Source organism: Scyliorhinus torazame, chromosome 29 (genome assembly GCF_047496885.1).
Source record: "Scyliorhinus torazame isolate Kashiwa2021f chromosome 29, sScyTor2.1, whole genome shotgun sequence".
NCBI lineage: Eukaryota > Metazoa > Chordata > Chondrichthyes > Carcharhiniformes > Scyliorhinidae > Scyliorhinus > Scyliorhinus torazame.
Genome location: NC_092735.1, coordinates 15,004,539 through 15,022,871, shown reverse-complemented (window position 1 = coordinate 15,022,871; position 18,333 = coordinate 15,004,539). Strand labels below are relative to the sequence as shown.

Sequence of the window (18,333 nt, the reverse complement as noted above, 5' to 3'; positions counted from 1 at the left end):
CAGTGTCCCCCCATCAAGAGGAGAAAAAATCCCCGTCTATCGTCTCGATACTATGAACCTCCCATTCCCTAATTTGCATTTCTATACATCAACCTCATTGTCTCCCCCCCAACATCAGTCCCTCAGTTCTGGTCCAGTTTCACTTCTTGGATGAAGGTCCATGCCTCATCCAACGTTTCAAAGTAGTAGTGCTTGCCCTGGTGCGTGACCCACAATCACGCCGGCTGCAGCATCCCAAATTTTATTTTCTTCCTGTGAAGCACCGCCTTGGCCCGATTAAAGCTCGCCCTCCTTCGCGCTCCAGTCCTGATACACCCGTATCACCGCATTCTCCCACCTGCTACTCCATACCTTCTTGGCCCAGCTCAAGACAGCCTCTCTGTCAGTGAAGCGATGAAATCTCACCACTATCGCCCTTGGTAGTTCTCCAGCCTTTGGTCTTCCCACAAGGACCCGGTGAGCCCCTTCCACCTCCAGGGGGCCCGAGGGGGCCTCAGCTCCCATTAGCGTATGGAGCATCATGCTCACGTAAGCCCCAACATCAGCTCACTCCATTCCTTCGGGGAGACCCAGAATCCGGAGGTTCTTCCTCCTCGAGCTGTTCTCCAGGACTTCGAGCCTTTCGATACACCTCTTATCATGCGTCTCCGTTTTTACCACTAGGCCCTGTATCTCATCCTCGTTTTCGGCTGCCTTTGTCTTCACCCCACGGAGCTCTATCGCCTGGGGCTTTTGTGTTTCTTTTAGCCCATCGATTGCCAATAACATCGGTGCCAGCACCTCCTTCTTTAATTCCTCCACAGACCGTCGGAGGAATTCCTACTGGTCCGGGCCCCATGTCGTCTGGGCTCCATCCGCCGCCATCTTGCTTCTTCCTTCTCTTCTCTGCCGCTGCTCCAGAGGATCCTTCGCAATCTGGCCAATACCACCGGTCCTTTCCATACACACCCGGGGGGACACCTTCCTTCGTCACCCCACACTGGGTTTGGTCCAAAAAAAGTTCCGTTGGGGCTCCCAAAAAGAGCTCAAAAGTCCGTTAGAACGGGAGCTGCCGAAACGTGCGGCTTAGCAGTGCATCGCCGCAACCGGAAGTCGAACCAGCACAGACATGATGGGCCAAATAGTTTCCTTCTCATTCTCGGTGAGTTCAAATAAAAGGGGGCCAAGGGTAGAAGGTCCCACTAATTGAAGGGAAAGTCCCCCTTGGATAGTGGCAGTTGCAATTGATCGTTGGGACTGTGGGAGCAGGCTTTCCATAGAATCCCTACAGTGCAGAAGGAGGCCATTTGGCCCATTGAGTGTGCACGACCCACTGAAATAGGACCCTACCCAGACCCATTCCCCCGTCCTATCCCCGTAACCTCACCTAATCCATACATCTTTGGACACTAAGGGACTGGCCAATACACCTGCGCATTTTTGGACTGTGGGAGGAAACCGGAGCACCCGGAGGAAACCCACGCAGACACGGGGAGAACGTGCAAACTCCGCACAGACTGTGACCCAAGCCGGGAATCGAACCCGGGACCCTGGAGCTGTGATGCAACAGTGCTAACCACTGTGCTACCGTGCTGCCCACACGGTAGCATATCGGGAAATCACAGGTCGTTGGCCTCACGTCAGTTATGGGCAAATTGCTGGAAGAGATGATTAGAGATACTCTGTACAGCCAGATGAAGAGAGAGGTATCATTGGAGATCTAGTACGGATCGAACCTTCTCTAAGGCCCCATGGTGCAGGGATCCTGCAGTTAGCCAAGGCTGTCTGACCGAGGTTCTACAAAATAACCAACTCTGATGTATAATTGATTAAAACTGAGGGGATTTTCCCTCTCATCAACGCCCCCCATCCCCAACTCCCAGCCTGCCCAAAGTAACAAATTGTTGCACACTATCCTTGTATGGAAATCTGTTGAGGGTGTTGTCCACATTCTGAACTGTCCAACCCTGTGGAAAAGGGAAGTGCGTGTTTCGGTCGGTATCTTTCCTGATTGAAGGAAACCAGCGATTTCTGATAGGTGAAAGGATCATTGATTTAGCCATTTTGAACTGGGCTTTAGTATTTACATCAAAATGGCTAAATCAATGGGATTATTGATTTAGCCGGTTTCCTTCACTGATCCATCCCTTCTCTTTTTTTTTTACAGGTCCTGTTGGCCGAGGCCAAATTCCGGTGGCAGTCGTGGCCTCCGAGTCCATGATGTTTTTTTTGGTTTTTTTTGCTGTTATTTCTCACTGTTACTCTCGTTGCCCTCAGGAGCTGCCCAGCACCCTCAGTCAGGCCGTGTACGTCAGCTTCTGCTGCAGTTTCCCCCAGTCCTGGATTCAGTTCCACAACGACGATTTCCGATCGAAAGTCTGCAACGTTGTGTACCAGTGGTTCGGAGGTAAAGAACGTTGCGTGTGGCTGTGCACAGGTTGCACTGCGTGTGCGGTGTTTGGGAGTCTGGAGATGGTGAGGGAGTATACAGAGGATGGGGTCATCTATTTATTGTAACAAGGTAAAACAGACCCAGGGCCTAGTGGTGAATTAAAGATGCTGACTGGACCTTAAAATAGATTGTATTCACCCAAAGTAATTGTGTCTTTATGTGCAATGATGAATACCACAGTAATTACTTTCCAGTCCTGCACTTTCCCACTGTTAGGGACCAGGGTTTAGAAATTCCAAAGTATATTTTGAAGTCAACCTGACCTACAACCTTGATGTTGAATGATGATCGCAAGAACCTTCCCTTCAGGTGTGATTCAACTGTCTTCCCAGACACTTTACTCAAAACAAGCTTTATTCTAAGAACTTAGTTAACATTTATATAAACACACAGCAAGAATTTTTATCAATTACAAACATAAAGACACCACCCAGCGACAGTAATCTATGTATGACACTTAATGAATTCCCCCTTAACTGTTCCAATTCAAAAACAAAATCCAATAAACCAAAAACCCCTATTCAAAGGCGTGGCCAAGCACACTGTATTCTCACTTGACTAAGACTAGTGTTGGGCCCTGTGATTCTGATCCGGGTTTCAACCAGCATCTTCAAATTCCTTCCAAGAGCCACCACCAAGGTGATTTTTACCGGAACAGATATTTAAAATGAAAATAGAGAAAGACAGGCCAAAACACTTATTTTCTCTGGCTGTAGCCCACAGCAGTCAAAACTGAAAGCGAAAGTAAAACAAACCTCACAGCCACAGCTCAGCTCCACCCACAAAATGACATCACTGAAGCCATGTGATAAGACACAAAACTTTCTTAAAGGGACACTCACGTGCCACCCACCCTCGGTTCCTACTTCTCAAATGAACTATGTCCCAAGCCGTGGGGGGCACGTGATGGTGGTGGGGATGCAATAAAGACAATTAAGGTCAACGATTTCCTCAGCTCCCTCTCCTCATTCATTCTGTCATTTCAGATAACTTCTTACAGTCGTACCCCTATTGTAGATATAGAGTTGCCAACGACAGATTCCTCTCTCCCTCTTGAGACACGTTCCAGGGACCAGGGGCTTGAACAATCCCTGTTGTAAGTCTTGATACTCCGGAGAGGACAACCATGTTCTCTAACTTCTCTCACTGCCTAACACCAACAGCCCTGCATCCAGTTATAACTAAACTCAAAATATCTAACTTAAAAAGTGGCGCCTGGTTACTAAGCAACAGCTCAGTCCTCCTCCACACTTGTTTGCTTTTCACGTTGTTAACTCTCCAAGCACCAAACTCTCTAAGAGACACGGTGGCACAGTGGTCAGCACTGCTGCCTCACAGCGGCTGTGATCCTGGTTCAATTCCAGTCTCTGTCTGTGTGGAGTCCGCACGTTCTCCCTGTGTCTGCGTGGGTTTCCTCCGGGTGCTCCGGTTTGCTCCCACAGTCCAAAGATGCGCGGGTTAGGTGGATTGGCCATGCTAAATTGCCCCTTAGTGTCCAGGGATGTGCAGGTTGGGTTATGGGGTTGCGGGAGTCGTGGTTGGGTGAGTGGATATAGGTAGAGTGCTCGTTCGGAGGGTCCGTGCAGAGTTGATGGGCTGAATGGCCTCCTGCAGCGTAATGATCTATCATTCTACCATGTAGACATAATCTGAAATTAAACTGAAACCCCCATACATGCAGACACCTTTGTTTAACATAAATCTAATTAGAGTTTTACCCTTTCTTACACAGAAACACTAAATTAAACTCTTAAATCTATACCTCATTTCTAATATCCAACAATATCAAGATAGACTACTTAAAACTACCTCTGCTCCTGGGTAGAGTACTCTTTCAGAGGGTCGGTGCAGGAAAAGATTGGCAAGGTAAAATGTGGGTCCATTACCGGTGAAGATCAGAGAGTTGATCACGGAGAATAGGGAAATGGCGGCGAGACTAAGCAATTACTTACTTTGTGCCTGTCTTCACGGAGGAATGCTCGGGAACCAAGGGACTTGTGAAAATGAGGAACTGAAAGAAATTACTATTAAAAAGAGGTTGTACTTGAAAAATTAATGAAATTGAAGGGGATAATCCCCTGGACTTGATGAGCTACTTCCGCAAGTGTTAAAGGATGTGGTTACAGAGACAGTGGACGCATTAGTGGTTATTTTTCCAATTTCTATAGATTCTGGAAAGGATCCTTGCAGAGTGGAAAACAGCAAGTGTAACCCCACCATTTAAGAAGGGAGGGAGTGGGGCTTCCGGTTGCAGCGATTCACTGCTAAGTCGCACGTTTCGGCAGCTCCCGTTCTAACGGACTTTTGGGCTCTTTTCGAGAGCCCCAACGGATTTTTTTTAGACCAAGCCCAGTGTGGGGTGACAAAGGAAGATCCCCCCCCCCCCCCCGTGTGTGTATGGAAAGGACCACTGGTAGTGGCCAGATTGCGAAGGATCCTTTGGAGCAACGGCAGAGAAGAGAAGGGAGAAGCAAGATGGCGGCGGATGGGGCCCAGGCGGCATGGGGCCCGGACCAGCAGGAATTCCTCCGACGATGTGTGGAGGAACTAAAGAAAGAGGTGCTGGCGCCGATGTTATTGGCAATCGAGGGACTGAAGGAAACACAAAAGGTCCAGGCGATAGAGCTCCGTGGAGTGAAGGCAAAGGCAGCCGAGAATGAGGATGAGATACAGGGCCTAGTGGTAAAAACGGAGACGCATGAGGCGTTACATAAGAGGTGTATAGAAAGGCTGGAAGCCCTGGAGAACAGCTCGAGGAGGAAGAACCTACGGATTTTAGGTCTCCCCGAAGGAGCAGAGGGAGCTGATGTTGGGGCTTATGTGAGCACGATGCTCCATACGCTAATGGGAGCTGAGGCCCCAACGGGCCCCCTGGAGGTGGAAGGAGCGCACCAGGTCCTTGTGAAAAGACCAAAGGCGGGTGAAATACCAAGGGCGATAGTGGTGAGATTCCACCGCTTCATGGACAGAGGGGCGGTCCTGAGCTGGGCCAAGAAGGTACGGAGTAGCAAGTGGGAGAATGCGGTGATACGAGTGTATCAGGACTGGAGTGCGGAGGTGGCGAGAAGGAGGGCGAGCTTTAATCGGGCCAAGGCGGTGCTTCACAGGAAGAAAATAACATTTGGGATGCTGCAGCCGGCGCGATTGTGGGTCACGCATCACGCGGGGTGGGGGGTGGGGGGGGCTGGGTGGGGGGGGGGGGGGGACTAACTGGGTTGCTGCTGCTGAGTGCAAGGGGGAGCTGGCAAGAGGTGGTCGGGACAGGAAGGCGCCGCCTGGGGGACAGATGGCAGATGGGTGCGCGGGACCTGGACGGGGAGATGGCCCAGAAAAGGGGATGGCTAGTCGGGGGGGGGGGGGGTGGCGAGCGGCCCCCCAATCCAGCTGATCACGTGGAATGTGAGAGGCCTAAATGGGCCGATTAAGAGGGCCCGGGTGTTCGAGCACTTAAAGAGACTGAAGGCGGACGTAGTCATGCTCCAGGGGACGCAGCTGAAGGTGGTGGATCAGGTTAGGTTAAGAAAATGATGGGTGGGACAGGTGTTCCACTCAGGGTTGGACGCGAAAAACAGGGGGGTGGCGATACTGGTGGGGAAACGGGTATCGTTTGAGGCTAAGAACATAGTGGTGGATAACGGGGGCAGATATGTGATGGTGAGTGGTAGATTGCAGGGAGAGGCGGTCGTGCTGGTGAATGTATATGCCCCGAACTGGGATGACGCGGGATTCATGAAGCGGATGCTGGGACATAACCCGGACCTGGAGGTGGGAAGCTTGGTAATGGGGGGGGACTTCAACACTGTGCTGGATCCAGGGCTAGACCGGTCTAGATCCAGGACCGGGAAAAGGCCGGCAGCGGCCAAGGTGCTTAGGGGATTTATGGAACAAATGGGGGGAGTGGGTCCGTGGAGATTTGCCACGCCATTGGCTAAAGAGTTTTCCTTTTTCTCCCACGTCCACAAGGTATAATCCCGAATAGATTTCTTTGTTATGAGTAGGGCACTGATCCCGAAAGTGGCAGGAATGGAGGATTCAGCCATAGCCATTTCAGACCATGCCCCGCATTGGGTGGATCTGGAACTAGGAGAGGAGAGGAAGCAGCGCCCACTCTGGCGACTGGATGTGGGACTACTGGCGGATGAGGGGGTCTGTGGAAGGGTGCGGGGGTGTATTGAGAGATACCTGGGGGTCAATGACGATGGTGAGGTTCAGGTGGGGGTAGTATGGGAAGCGCTGAAGGCGGTGGTTAGAGGAGAGCTGATCTCCATTAGAGCCCACAAGGAGAAACAAGAGGGCAAAGAAAGGGAGAGATTAGTGGGGGAGATTTTGAGGGTGGATAAAAGATATGCGGAGGCCCCAGACGAAGGACTATATAGAGAAAGGCGAAGATTTCAGACAAAGTTTGACCTGCTGACCACAGGAAAGGCAGAGGCACAGTGGAGGAAGGCACAGGGGATGAGATATGAGTATGGGGAAAAGGCGAGCCGGCTGCTGGCCCACCAACTTCGTAAGAAGATAGCAGCGAGAGAGATTGGAGGAGTTAGGGACGAAACGGGAACTATGGAGCAGAGAGCAGGGAAGGTAAATGAGGTGTTCAAGACCTTTTATGAGAGGCTATATAAGTCCCAACCCCCGTGGGGAAAAGAGGGAATGCTACATTTTCTGGACCAACTAAGGTTCCCGAGGGTGGAGGAGCAGGAGGTGGCAGGTCTGGGAAGGCCCCGGGACCAGAATGGTTTCCGGTGGAATTCTACAGGAAATATGTGGACCTGTTGGCCCCGCTGCTGGCGAAAACCTTTAACGAGGCCAGGGAAGGGGGGATACTACCCCCGACAATGTCGGAGGCGACGATATCATTAATTCTGAAGCGGGATAAAGATCCGCTGCAATGCGGGTCATACAGGCCTATCTCACTCCTAAATGTAGACGCCAAACTGCTGGCAAAAGTGCTGGCGACAAGGATAGAGGATTGCGTCCCGGGGGTGGTGCATGAAGACCAGACAGGGTTTGTAAAGGGGAGACAACTGAATGTTAACGTTCGACGGCTGCTGGGGGTGATGATGACGCCCCCACCGGAGGGGGAGGCAGAGATAGTGGCGGCGATGGATGCGGAGAAGGCATTCGATAGGGTGGAGTGGGACTATTTGTGGGAGGTGCTGAGGAGGGTTGGGTTCGGAGAGGGGTTTGTTAGATGGGTCAGACTCCTATATGGGGCCCCAGTGGCAGGTGTAGTCACAAACCGGCAAAGATTGGGGTATTTTCGGCTACACAGGGGAACAAGACAGGGGTGTCTCCTGTCCCCGTTACTGTTCGCGTTGGCAATTGAACCACTGGCCATAGCGTTGAGGGACTTTAAGAAGTGGAGGGGGGTGGTTAGAGGGGGAGAGGAGCATCGAGTGTCGCTCTACGCTGATGACTTACTGCTATACGTTGCGGACCCTGTAGAGGGGATGCCAGAGGTTATGCAGATACTGAGAGAGTTTGGAGATTTCTCGGGATACAGGTTAAATATGGGGAAGAGCGAGCTTTTTGTAATACACCCCGGGGACCAGGGAAGAGGAATAGACGCTCTGCCATTAAGGAGAGTGGAAAGGAGCTTCCGATATCTGGAGACCCAGGTAGCCAGGAACTGGGGAACTCTACACAGACTTAATCTGACGCGACTGGTGGAGCAGATGGAAGAGGACTTCAAGAGGTGGGATATGCTGCCGCTCTCATTGGCGGGCAGAGTGCAGGCGGTAAAAATGATGGTCGTCCCGAGGTTTCTTTTCGTATTTCAGTGTCTCCCCATTCTGATCACAAAGGCCTTTTTCAAAAAAATAGACAGGAGTATTATGAGCTTTGTGTGGGTAGGGAAGACCCCGAGGGTAAAGAGGGGGTTCCTGCAGCGCAGTAGGGATAGAGGGGAACTGGCGCTGCCGAGCCTGAATGACTACTACTGGGCCGCCAATGTAGCGATGGTTTGTAAGTGGATGAGGGAGGGAGAGGGGGCGGCATGGAAGAGGCTGGAGATGGCGTCCTGATGTAAAGGAACGAGCCTAAAGGCGCTGGTGACGGCACCGCTGCCATTCTCCCTGAAAAGGTATACCACAAACCCAGTGGTGGTGGCAACCTTGAGGATCTGGGGGCAGTGGAGGCGACACAGGGGGGTGACGGGTGCCTCGGTGTGGTGCCCGATTAGGAATAACCACAGGTTTGTCCCAGGAAGGATGGACGGGGGGTTCCAGAGTTGGCAACGAGTAGGAATTAGGAAACTGAGGGACCTGTTTATAGATGGGACGTTTGCAAGTCTGGGAGCGCTGGAGGAAAAATATGAGATGCCCCCGGGGAATATCTTCAGATATATGCAAGTGAGGGCGTTTACGAGGCAACAGGTGAGGGAATTTCCGCTGCTCCCGACACAGGGGATCCAGGATAGAGTGATTTCCGGGGTATGGGAGACGAGGGGGAGGCGATGATAGAGGAGCTGAAGGGAAAATAGGAAGAAGAGCTGGGGGAGGAGATTGAGGAGGGGCTATGGGCTGATGCCCTAAACAGGGTAAATTCCTCGTCTTCGTGTGCCAGGCTTAGCCTGATTCAATTTAAGGTTCTACACAGAGACACATGACAGGAGCAAGACTGAGCAGGTTCTTCGGAATGGAGGACAGGTGTGGGAGGTGCTCGGGAAGCCCGGCGAACCACACACACATGTTCTGGTCGTGTCCGGCATTAGATGAGTACTGGGGGGGGGGGGGGGGGGGGGGGGGGGGGGCATGGCAAGGGTGATTTCAAAGGTGGTGAAGGTCCGGGTCAAGCCAGGCTGGGGGTTAGCGATATTTGGGATAGCGGAAGAGACGGGAGTGCAGGAGGCGAAAGAGGCCGACGTTCTGGCCTTTGCGTCCCTAGTAGCCCGGCGTAGGATTTTACTCATGTGGAAGGAAGCGAAACCCCCCGGCGTGGAGGCCTGGATAAATGACATGGCAGGGTTCATAAAGCTGCAACGAATCAAATTTGCGTTGAGAGGATCGGCTCAGGGGTTCTCCAGGCGGTGGCAACCGTTCCTATCTCGCGGAACGTTAAGGGTAGATAGAGTGACAGCAGCAGCAGCCCAGGGGCGGGGGGGAGCCCTATATATTTTTTTGTTATTTTGTTAGTTCACTATATTATTTAAATAATGTTATTTACTAGTTATTGTATTATTTTTATGTTGATTTGTAAAAACGGAAAAATTTTGTTTGAAAAGTTTAATAAAATATATATTTTTTTAAAAAGAAGGGAGGGAGTGAGAAAACGGAGAACTTGCGGGCCTTTTAGGTTGACGTCAGTAGCAGGGAAAATGTTGGATCTTTATCGAAGATGTGGAACAGAATCTTCCAGCCGTAGCCGGCAGCAGGATCTTCTCTTCCCACCGACGGCGAACTCCCGCTGGGGGTTCCCTGGTGGCAGGAAGTGCTCACAACGGGAAACCCTATTGACAGCGGTGGGATGTGAAGACCCCGTCGCCAGTCAATGGCGGGCCACCTCCACTGCCGCGATACACGCACGGGGAGGGGAGGGGAGCGCACAGAAAATCCCGCCCTTGATAACCAGACAATTCAAAAATATTTATCTGATTGGACAGAGTGAACATGGAGTTATGAAAAGTAAATCATGTTTGGCAAACCTTTTGGAGTTTTATGAGGACGTTACTTGTAGCACAGATAAAGGGGAACCAGTGGATGTGGTGTATTTGGATTTACAGAAGGCTTTTGATAAAGTCCCACACAGGGAAGTTAGCAAACAAAATTAGAGGACATGGGATTGGGCTGATAAGTTGGTATAGATTGAGAATTGGGTAATATACAGACGGTAAAGAGTTGGAATAAACGGATGATTCTCAGGATCGCAGGCCATTACTCGTGGGGTACCACAAGGATCAGTACTGAGGCTACAGCTGTTCACAATCTATATAAATGAATTGGATGTTGCAATTCAAGATTCTAGCTGAGTTAACTTCAGCATCAAATAGTCGGTTTTGCGATTCCAGTGTTCTGTAGTTTGGTGGAGAAGCTTCCCAGTTCTGTTTCCAGCTGCAGTCTTTGCGGACTTGGCTGACTTCCACAGTCAGAGAGAGAGATTGAGATGTATCTGCGAAATGGCTATTGCTGTGTGCTTGCTGGCTTTTACTTCTGTGTCAAATGTCCAGCACTTGTGTATGCGTTTTTACATAAGGGGCACACAGTACAGTTTATGTACATGCCCTCTGCCGAAAAACCCTCTAATTATCTCTCTCTTCCGTCTACCTCTCTGCCTCCCTTTCTCCATCTGCACCTGCCCTGTCTCCCGTCCTTCCTTCTTCAACCTCCCCACTCCTTGTTCGTCTCCCTTTTCCACCCTTTCTCTCCCCATTTTTCTTTCCCTTTTCTCTCCCTCTCTCTTCCCTCTTGTCTTACTTCTCCCTCTCTTCCCCTCCTTTTCCCCTTCCACTTCTCTGCAGTTTGTTCATAGAATTTACAGTGCAGAAGGAGGTCATTCGGCCCATCGAGTCTGCACCGGCCCCCGGAAAGGGCACCCGCATTAAGCCCACACCTCCACCCTATCCCCATAAGCCAGTAACCCCACCTAACCTTTTTTGGACACTTAAGGGCAATTTATCACGGCCAATCCAGCTAACCTGCACATCTTTGGACTGTGGGAGGAAACCGGAGCACCCGGAGGAAACCCACGCAGACACGGGGAGAACGTGCAGACTCCGCACAGACAGTGACCCAAGGGAATCGAACCTGGGACTCTGGAGATGTGAAGCAACTGTGCTAACCACTGTGCTACCGTGCCTCTCCCCTCCCTTGCCCCACAACACTCTCTCTTTTCCCACTTGACTTCCCCTCCCAACCCCTCAATCCCCCTTCCCCCTTCCTCTCCCCAACCCTCGCTCCCCCTAACCCCACTTTCCCACCCCCTCCCCACTGTCCTCAACCCCTATTCTGTCTCTACCCCATCTCTCCCTGTCACCCTTTCTCTCTCCCTCTGTCCCACCTCTCACTCTACCACTCCAGCCCCTCTACCCATTCTCCCTCCTCCGTTTTGCCCCCTCTCTTTGTCTCTCATTGGATCGCTGTGTCTGGCTGACCCAATCCCTATGTCCCCTGATCCATAATGAGCCTCATTTCTTTCTTCCAGGAATGTGTCCAACACCAAGAGTTTATAATAACTGGAATTACAATGTCTTACTGCCATCGGAAGTGAAAGATATGAAATCCCGGACAACAATAGACACAGTGCACGCTAAAAAAAAGGGTAAACAGGAGGGGAGAGGGAGGGAGGAGGGAGGGAAGGTGGGGGGGGATAAATAAGAGGGAGGGAGAGGAGAGAGTGGGGAGGGGAGACAGTGGCGATGGGATAAAGGAAGTGGGACGAGGGATGGGAGAAGGGGGAGGGGGAGAAGGGGAAGGGGAGCGAGTTGAAGGGAGATGGTATGGGGATGAGAGAGGAGAAGAGGGAGGGAAAGAAAGAGGCTGGGAGGGAGAAGGTAGAGGAAGGGTGAAGGGCAAAGTGGAGACAGAGAAAAAGGGGAGGGGAGAGGTAGGGTAGGAGAGGGGGAAGGGGAGAGGAGGATAGGAAGGGAACGATGGGGGAGGGAGAGAGGGCTTGGGGAGGGGGGAGAAGCCATTGGGGGGGAGAGGATGGGAGAATGAGAGGGGTAAGGATAGAGAGAGGAGGAGTAGGAGAAGGATCTGGAGAGAGAAGGAATGGATTGAGAAAGAAAGGGGAAAAGAGCAGTGTGAGAGGGAGGGGAGGAGGAGAGGGAAAGGGAGGGAGAAAGGGAGAGGGAGTTGGAGAGGGAGAGAGAGCTGGAGACAGTAAGGTAGTTAAAGCAGGTGTGAGGGAGAGGACATCAATTGAAATGACTCTGTCTGAATCCCTTATTTCCTCAGCATTTCCAATTTGAGAATGTCAAGCCTTTCTGTTTGAGTTATTTCATTAACTATTTGAACGAGCATTCAGCGTGTGAATGGACAGCCTACAAAAATACACTTTCCATCCCAAATCACTGGCTTTATCTCTATTGCAGGAACAAATCTGTCCCTGACTGACTTTCACTGGCTTCCCAGCGACAGCTGTGATTCCGAAACCACGGAATCCTCCTCGTCATCCAGCAGCAACGAGGTGAGTGGGGAGGAAATAAAGACTATCCAAGCTGTGGTGTTATCATAACTGTCAGTACTGCAAGGGTTAATGAAGTGTCAAGAGTAGCCACGAGATGGAGCTACAGTCACAACTATATAAGGCAGTGATGCTAAGCCTTGTGGGAGAGTGTGTGCAGGAGTTAGCTAGCGAGAGTCAGAAGTACAGATAGTGTAAGTGAGTGCAGATCATAGTTTAAACCAGTAGTGAGATTAGCTGTAGATGAGTGTAGTTTAGATGTTATTAATCAAATGTGTATCGTTTAGGAGTATGTGTCGAATACAAGTTAGGAGTGTTCATAAATTTATTTTGTGTTCTCTGTGAACACTACGCCACCATCCTGAAATAAGCAACACAAAGAACACCACACAGGCTGTGGAGGCCAAGTCACTGAGTGTCTTTTAGACAGAAGGGCAGCATTGTGGCGCAGTGGTTAGCACGTCTGCCTCACGGCACCGAGGACCCAGGCTCGATCCCGGCCCCGGGTCACTGTCTGTGGGACATTTGACATCTAATCATGACACTAGTTTGAAATCTCACAAATGGAAATACTTATCTGTGCTCACCCTATCAAACTAATCTCTGCCGGGTCACCGCTAAATCTTCTCTTTAACCCCCGCCTACTCAATATTTCCTGATAGCTATATCCTCTCCGTTCTCGGCTCATTCTAGTGAATGTTCTCCGGTGCTTTGGCGTCCTTTTCATAAGATGGGAACCAGGACACCATTTCAAATGTGATCCAACCAAGGTTCTGTACAACTTCTTTGCTTTTCAGTTTTATCCCTCTGGAAATAAACCCCAGTGCTTTGTTACCTTTTTTTCTGGCCTTATTAACCTGTCACTACTTTTATTGATTTGTGTCTCTGTATCTCCAGATCTCCCTCTGTTCCTCTAGCCCAGTTCAACACTTATTTTCCAGAGAGTAACTGGCTCCTATTCCTCTGGCCTAAATGAACCACTTCACACACATCGATAATTGAAGTTCATTTGTCAATTATAAGCCCATTCTGAAAAATGTATTAGGGCTGCCCCATATTTTGTCGCGGTAGCTATGCCTCTGTATCAACTACAGCACCGCCTCCCCCAACCGTGATTTAATGGCCACAAATTTTGAAACTGTATTTCCATTTCCTGTACACACACACCTACATCTAACAGCTGGGAGCAGAGTGCAGAACAGACAGGCCCTAATGTTAATCAGCGGGCCATGCTGATTTGACAGCAGCACCACCATTTTTCTGAATCGAAAGAGGTTCTGCACCATCAGTGTGGGGTCCCCGTTCCATTTAATCACACAGCAAGTCAAGGTTATTGGGTGAAAAGCATTATCTGCTCACGACATGGCGCGTGGCTCTGTGGTCCGCAACCCATTGTTAAGAACCCCACTGATGTTCAGAAGTTCAGAAGATATATAGGAGCAGGATTAGACCATTTGGCCCATCGAGTCTGCTCCGCTATTCAATCATGGCTGATATTATCCTGGCCTTAACTCCACCCTCCTGCCCATTCTCCATAGCCCTTCAACCCATTACCAATTAAACATCTGTCCTACTCCTCCTCCACTGTCCCAGGATCCACCGCACTCTCCAGTAGCGAATTCCACAGATTCACAACCCTTTGGGAGAAGTAGTTTCTGCTCGTCTCTGTTTTAAATTTGCTACCTCTTATCCTGAGGCTGTGACCTCTCATTCTAGAATGCCCCAGGAGAGGAAGCATCCGCTCCACGTCTACTTTACCCATCATCCGCGTTCAATGCAAGGGTATCCCAAAACCCAGAAGGGTAACTTGGAAGACTGGTTTGTAGTGGTGCATGTTTTCAATTTGGTATACTGTGAGAAAACTATGTGAACCAGGGAGGGATAGTCCATCGTTGTGTGAACAATTAATGAAGAATATTTATTAACTTAAAAAACAAACTACAAGAAGGACTATAATACACTGCAACACGTAAGCACACTGATGGCTGTACACACATAGAATTACAGGAAATTGCTTCCAACGACCTATGTTCTCTGAACTCTGAGTCACCCCTTCGTTCCCAAACAACATCCAAGATTATCTAACTCTAAGAGCCAAACCCAGCAAACAATTACCACGCACAGGTTATCTGGCCACATTTGGGGAAAACCGTCTTCAGTTTCAGCAAAGGCGAAATCTATTTGGTTCGGTGTTTGATCTTTACCGGCTGACTGTTTAGCGAAAACTTGTTTTCGGTAGACTATACATGCAGCTGGGTGTGGCAGACAATAGCTGTGTCTGTGTTTATCTCTTGTCTTTCCTTTTTCCCCCAGTCTTTGTGGTATGGATATACCATTATTTCCCTTTGATGTTATCTGTCCTGTGGAGTTGGCTATTTTGCATTTAAGTGTCAATTTCCTTCTCTCTCCACTACCTTTTTACCCCCATTGTTTCCCTCTAGCCACACCTAGGTAAATATTTGTTTTTCTCACTGATAAGCTAATTTGCATCTCAACATCTCTTCGCCTTTTAGCCCAATTTCATTTTAAATCTTAATTTTCCCCAATTCTTAACCCCATGCACGGCTGGTCCTCAATGAGAGGCAAGCTGCAGAGGGGTCCATACCAGGGGCATGGATTTAAGGAAATAAAACATATGGCATGCTTGCCTTCGTAGGACGGGGTATTGAGTATAAAAGCTCGAAAATTAAGTTACAATTATATAGAACATTGGGTAGGCCACATTTCGAATACTGTGTCCAATTCTGGTCACCGCACTACCAGAAGGACGTGGAGGCTTTGGAGAGAGTACAGAAAAGGTTTACCAGGATGTTGCCTGGTATGGAGGACATTAGCTATGAGGAGAGACTGAATAAACTGGGATTGTTCTCCCTAGAGAGACGGAGGCTGAGGGGGCAGCCTGATAGAAGTTCATAAAATTATTAGGGGTATAGATAGGGTGAACTGTTGGAGGCTTTTTCCCAGGGCGGAAATGACAATTACAAGGGGGCACAAGTTCAAGGTGAGGGGGGGGAAAGGTTACGGAGATGTGCGGGGGACATTTTTTACACAGCGGGTGGTGGTGGCCTGGAATGCACTGTCAAATTAGGTGTTTGAGGTAGGTAGGTTAGTGACCTTTAAGACTTATTTGGATAGGCACATGAACAGACGGGGTATAGAAGGATACATGCAGTTGGTCTAATAGGACACGTGTTCGGCGCAGGCTTGGAGGGCCGAAGGGCCTGTTTCTGTGCTGCATTGTTCTTTGTTCTTTGTAAGGGGCCGAAGATTTAGAGGGGATTTGAAGAAAAACATTTTCAACCAGTGGGTGGTGGGAATTTGGAACTCGCTGCCTGAAATGGTGGGAGAAACAGGAATCCTCAACATTTAAGAAGCATTTTGATGAGCACTTGAAACACCATGGCATGCAAGGCTATGGACCAAGTGCTGGAAAATGGGATTAGAATTGATAGGTGCTTTATGGCAGATGCACATGATGGACTGAAGGGCTTCTTTATTGTGTTGTAAAGCTCCAAGATTCTAAACTATGACTAAGTAATGCTCTTTTGACCTTGCTCAGCAATCTGCACTCAAAATATCTTTCAACATGCCCATGGATTCAGATACCTCTTCTGTTAAAATGAACAATATCGCCAGTGTTCAGCTCAAATCGTCTATGGAACCCAGTAACCAACAACTCCCCAAGTCATCCAGCTCTCTCAGTGAGTTATGCAAATGTGTTTTCTAACGGCCTGTAACTATCTCAGTAAGTCTTGTGAAACGAATAGTTAATTAAAGCGAAAATACTGCGGGTGCTGAAGTCTGAAATAAAGACAGAGAATGTTAGAAAGAAACAGCAGGTCTGGCAGCATCTGTGGAGAGAGGAACAGAGTCATAGAGTTTACAGTGCAGAAGGAGGCCATTCTGCCCATCGGGCCTGCACCGGCCCTTGGAAAGAGCACTCTACTTAAGCCCACACCTCCACCCTGTCCTTGTAACCCCACCTAATCTTTTTGGACACTTAAGGGGCAATTTAGCACGGCCAATCCACCTAACCTGCTCATCTTTGGACTGTGGGAGGAAACCGGAGCACCCGGAGGAAACCCACGCAGACACGGGGAGAACGTGCAGACTCCGCAAAGACAGTCAACGGTTTGAGTCTGTCTGACTCTTCCACAGGCGCTGCCAGATCTGCTGAGCCTTTCCAGCGTTTTCTGTTTCTACAGTAACTATTTGTCTTTGGCTGCAGAAAGGCTCCTAACCGGTACACCACACTAAAAATTAATGCACTCTTTTCTCTTCCATGCGACGTCTCAATCTCCCTCCCTCTTGCTTTGTGTGCGAATTACCCTACTTTCCCTCTTTCTTTCCTCGCTCTCTCCTCCTCCTCCACCCATGGGACGAGATTGTTCACATTCGGTGCGAGTGGGAGTTCTACTTAATAGCACGGTGTTGAGGATAGTGTTTGGCAACAGACTATGCTTTGTGGAAAGTGGGTTGTGACAGCACCAAACCATTTGACAAAGACCCTTTTTCAGGTCAGAAAATGAAAAATGAAACGAAATGAAAATCGCTTATTGTCACAAGTAGGCTTCAAATTAAGTTACTGTGAAAAGACCCTAGTCGCCACATTCCGGCGCCTGTTCAGGGAGGCTGGTACGGGAATTGAAACGTGCTGCTGGCCTGCTGTGGTCTGCTTTAAAAGCCAGCTCTTTAGCCCTGTGCTAAACCAGCCCCTTAAGAGCCTTGTGAGCGAGGCTGGATTGTAATCCGAGGCCAAGATGACTTTTTAAGGTCAGATTCCTGTCAAACCATTGTCCCTCAAAGCATCTGTCCTGTAGATCAGGGTTTTTCAAAGCGTGTGTCATGACCCGTGGGTGGGTCGCGGGCGGGTGTCAGAAGGGTCGCAGAGCTAGGGGTTGCGGTGTTCCCCCCCCAAAAAAATAGAATTGCTTCTCACTGCGCCCATCAGCCGCTAACGCAGAGCCTCCCCGACGGCAGTATTCAGAAGCCTGCAGGGAAAATCCTGCCTAAAATGTCACTTCATTCCTCTAGAGGGAGCAATTAACCGACAGAAGAAGGGGAAGAGAGACGCGAGTTATTATCTGACAGAAAAAGTCACAGAATGAGAGAGGTTTCTAAGTGCCTCTTTGAAGTCAGAGTGAGGGGAGAGTTTGAAGCTTCGAGATCTTTTTTGAAAGCGGTTGCAGCTACTCCCTCAATCTCGTGGCATCTGAACAATCTCCCCACTGAAACTGTAATGTTTCATTTGTAGTTTGTTGCCTGTTGCTTTTCAGTTCCCTGGCCTGCCCAACACAACCCCCTTCTCCACCACCCCCCCCCCCCCCCCCCCCAACTTGGCCACCTGCCCCTGCCTTTTCATTTGCTCCCATGAACACATTCCGCTATCTCACCTATTGCCACCATTAGCACGGGTAGCACAGTAGTTAGCACTGTTGCTTCACAGCTCCAGGGTCCCAGGTTCGATTCCCGGCTTGGGTCACTGTCTGTGTGGAGTCTGAACGTTCTCCCCGTGTCTGCGAGGGCTTCCCCCGGATACTCCGGTTTCTTCCCTCAAGTCCCGAAAGACATGCTTGTTAGGTGGATTGGCCATGGTAAATTGCCTTTAATGTCCAAAACAAAATAAAAGTAAGGTTAGCTGGGGTTACTGCGTTACGGGGATAGGGTGGAGGGGTGGGCTGTAGTAGGGTGCTCTTTCCAAGGGCTGGTGCAGACTCGATAAGTCGAATCGCCTCTTTCTGCACTGTAAATTCTATGAGTTATCCCTTAATGGCACCATT

The 18,333-nt window shown here is 49.7% G+C and overlaps 1 protein-coding gene across 2 annotated transcripts in view; it reads left to right on the top strand.

The window, feature by feature from the left end:
- Positions 1-18,333, top strand: part of tab1 (TGF-beta activated kinase 1/MAP3K7 binding protein 1) — a 308,216-nt gene that overhangs the window by 92,409 nt on the left and 197,474 nt on the right. For both annotated transcript variants that reach the window (XM_072492103.1, XM_072492104.1), the window contains 4 exons: positions 2,257-2,386; positions 11,570-11,686; positions 12,462-12,556; positions 16,113-16,254. In XM_072492103.1, the coding sequence (XP_072348204.1) occupies positions 2,257-2,386; positions 11,570-11,686; positions 12,462-12,556; positions 16,113-16,254 (484 nt within the window). The remainder of the gene's footprint in view (positions 1-2,256; positions 2,387-11,569; positions 11,687-12,461; positions 12,557-16,112; positions 16,255-18,333) is intronic.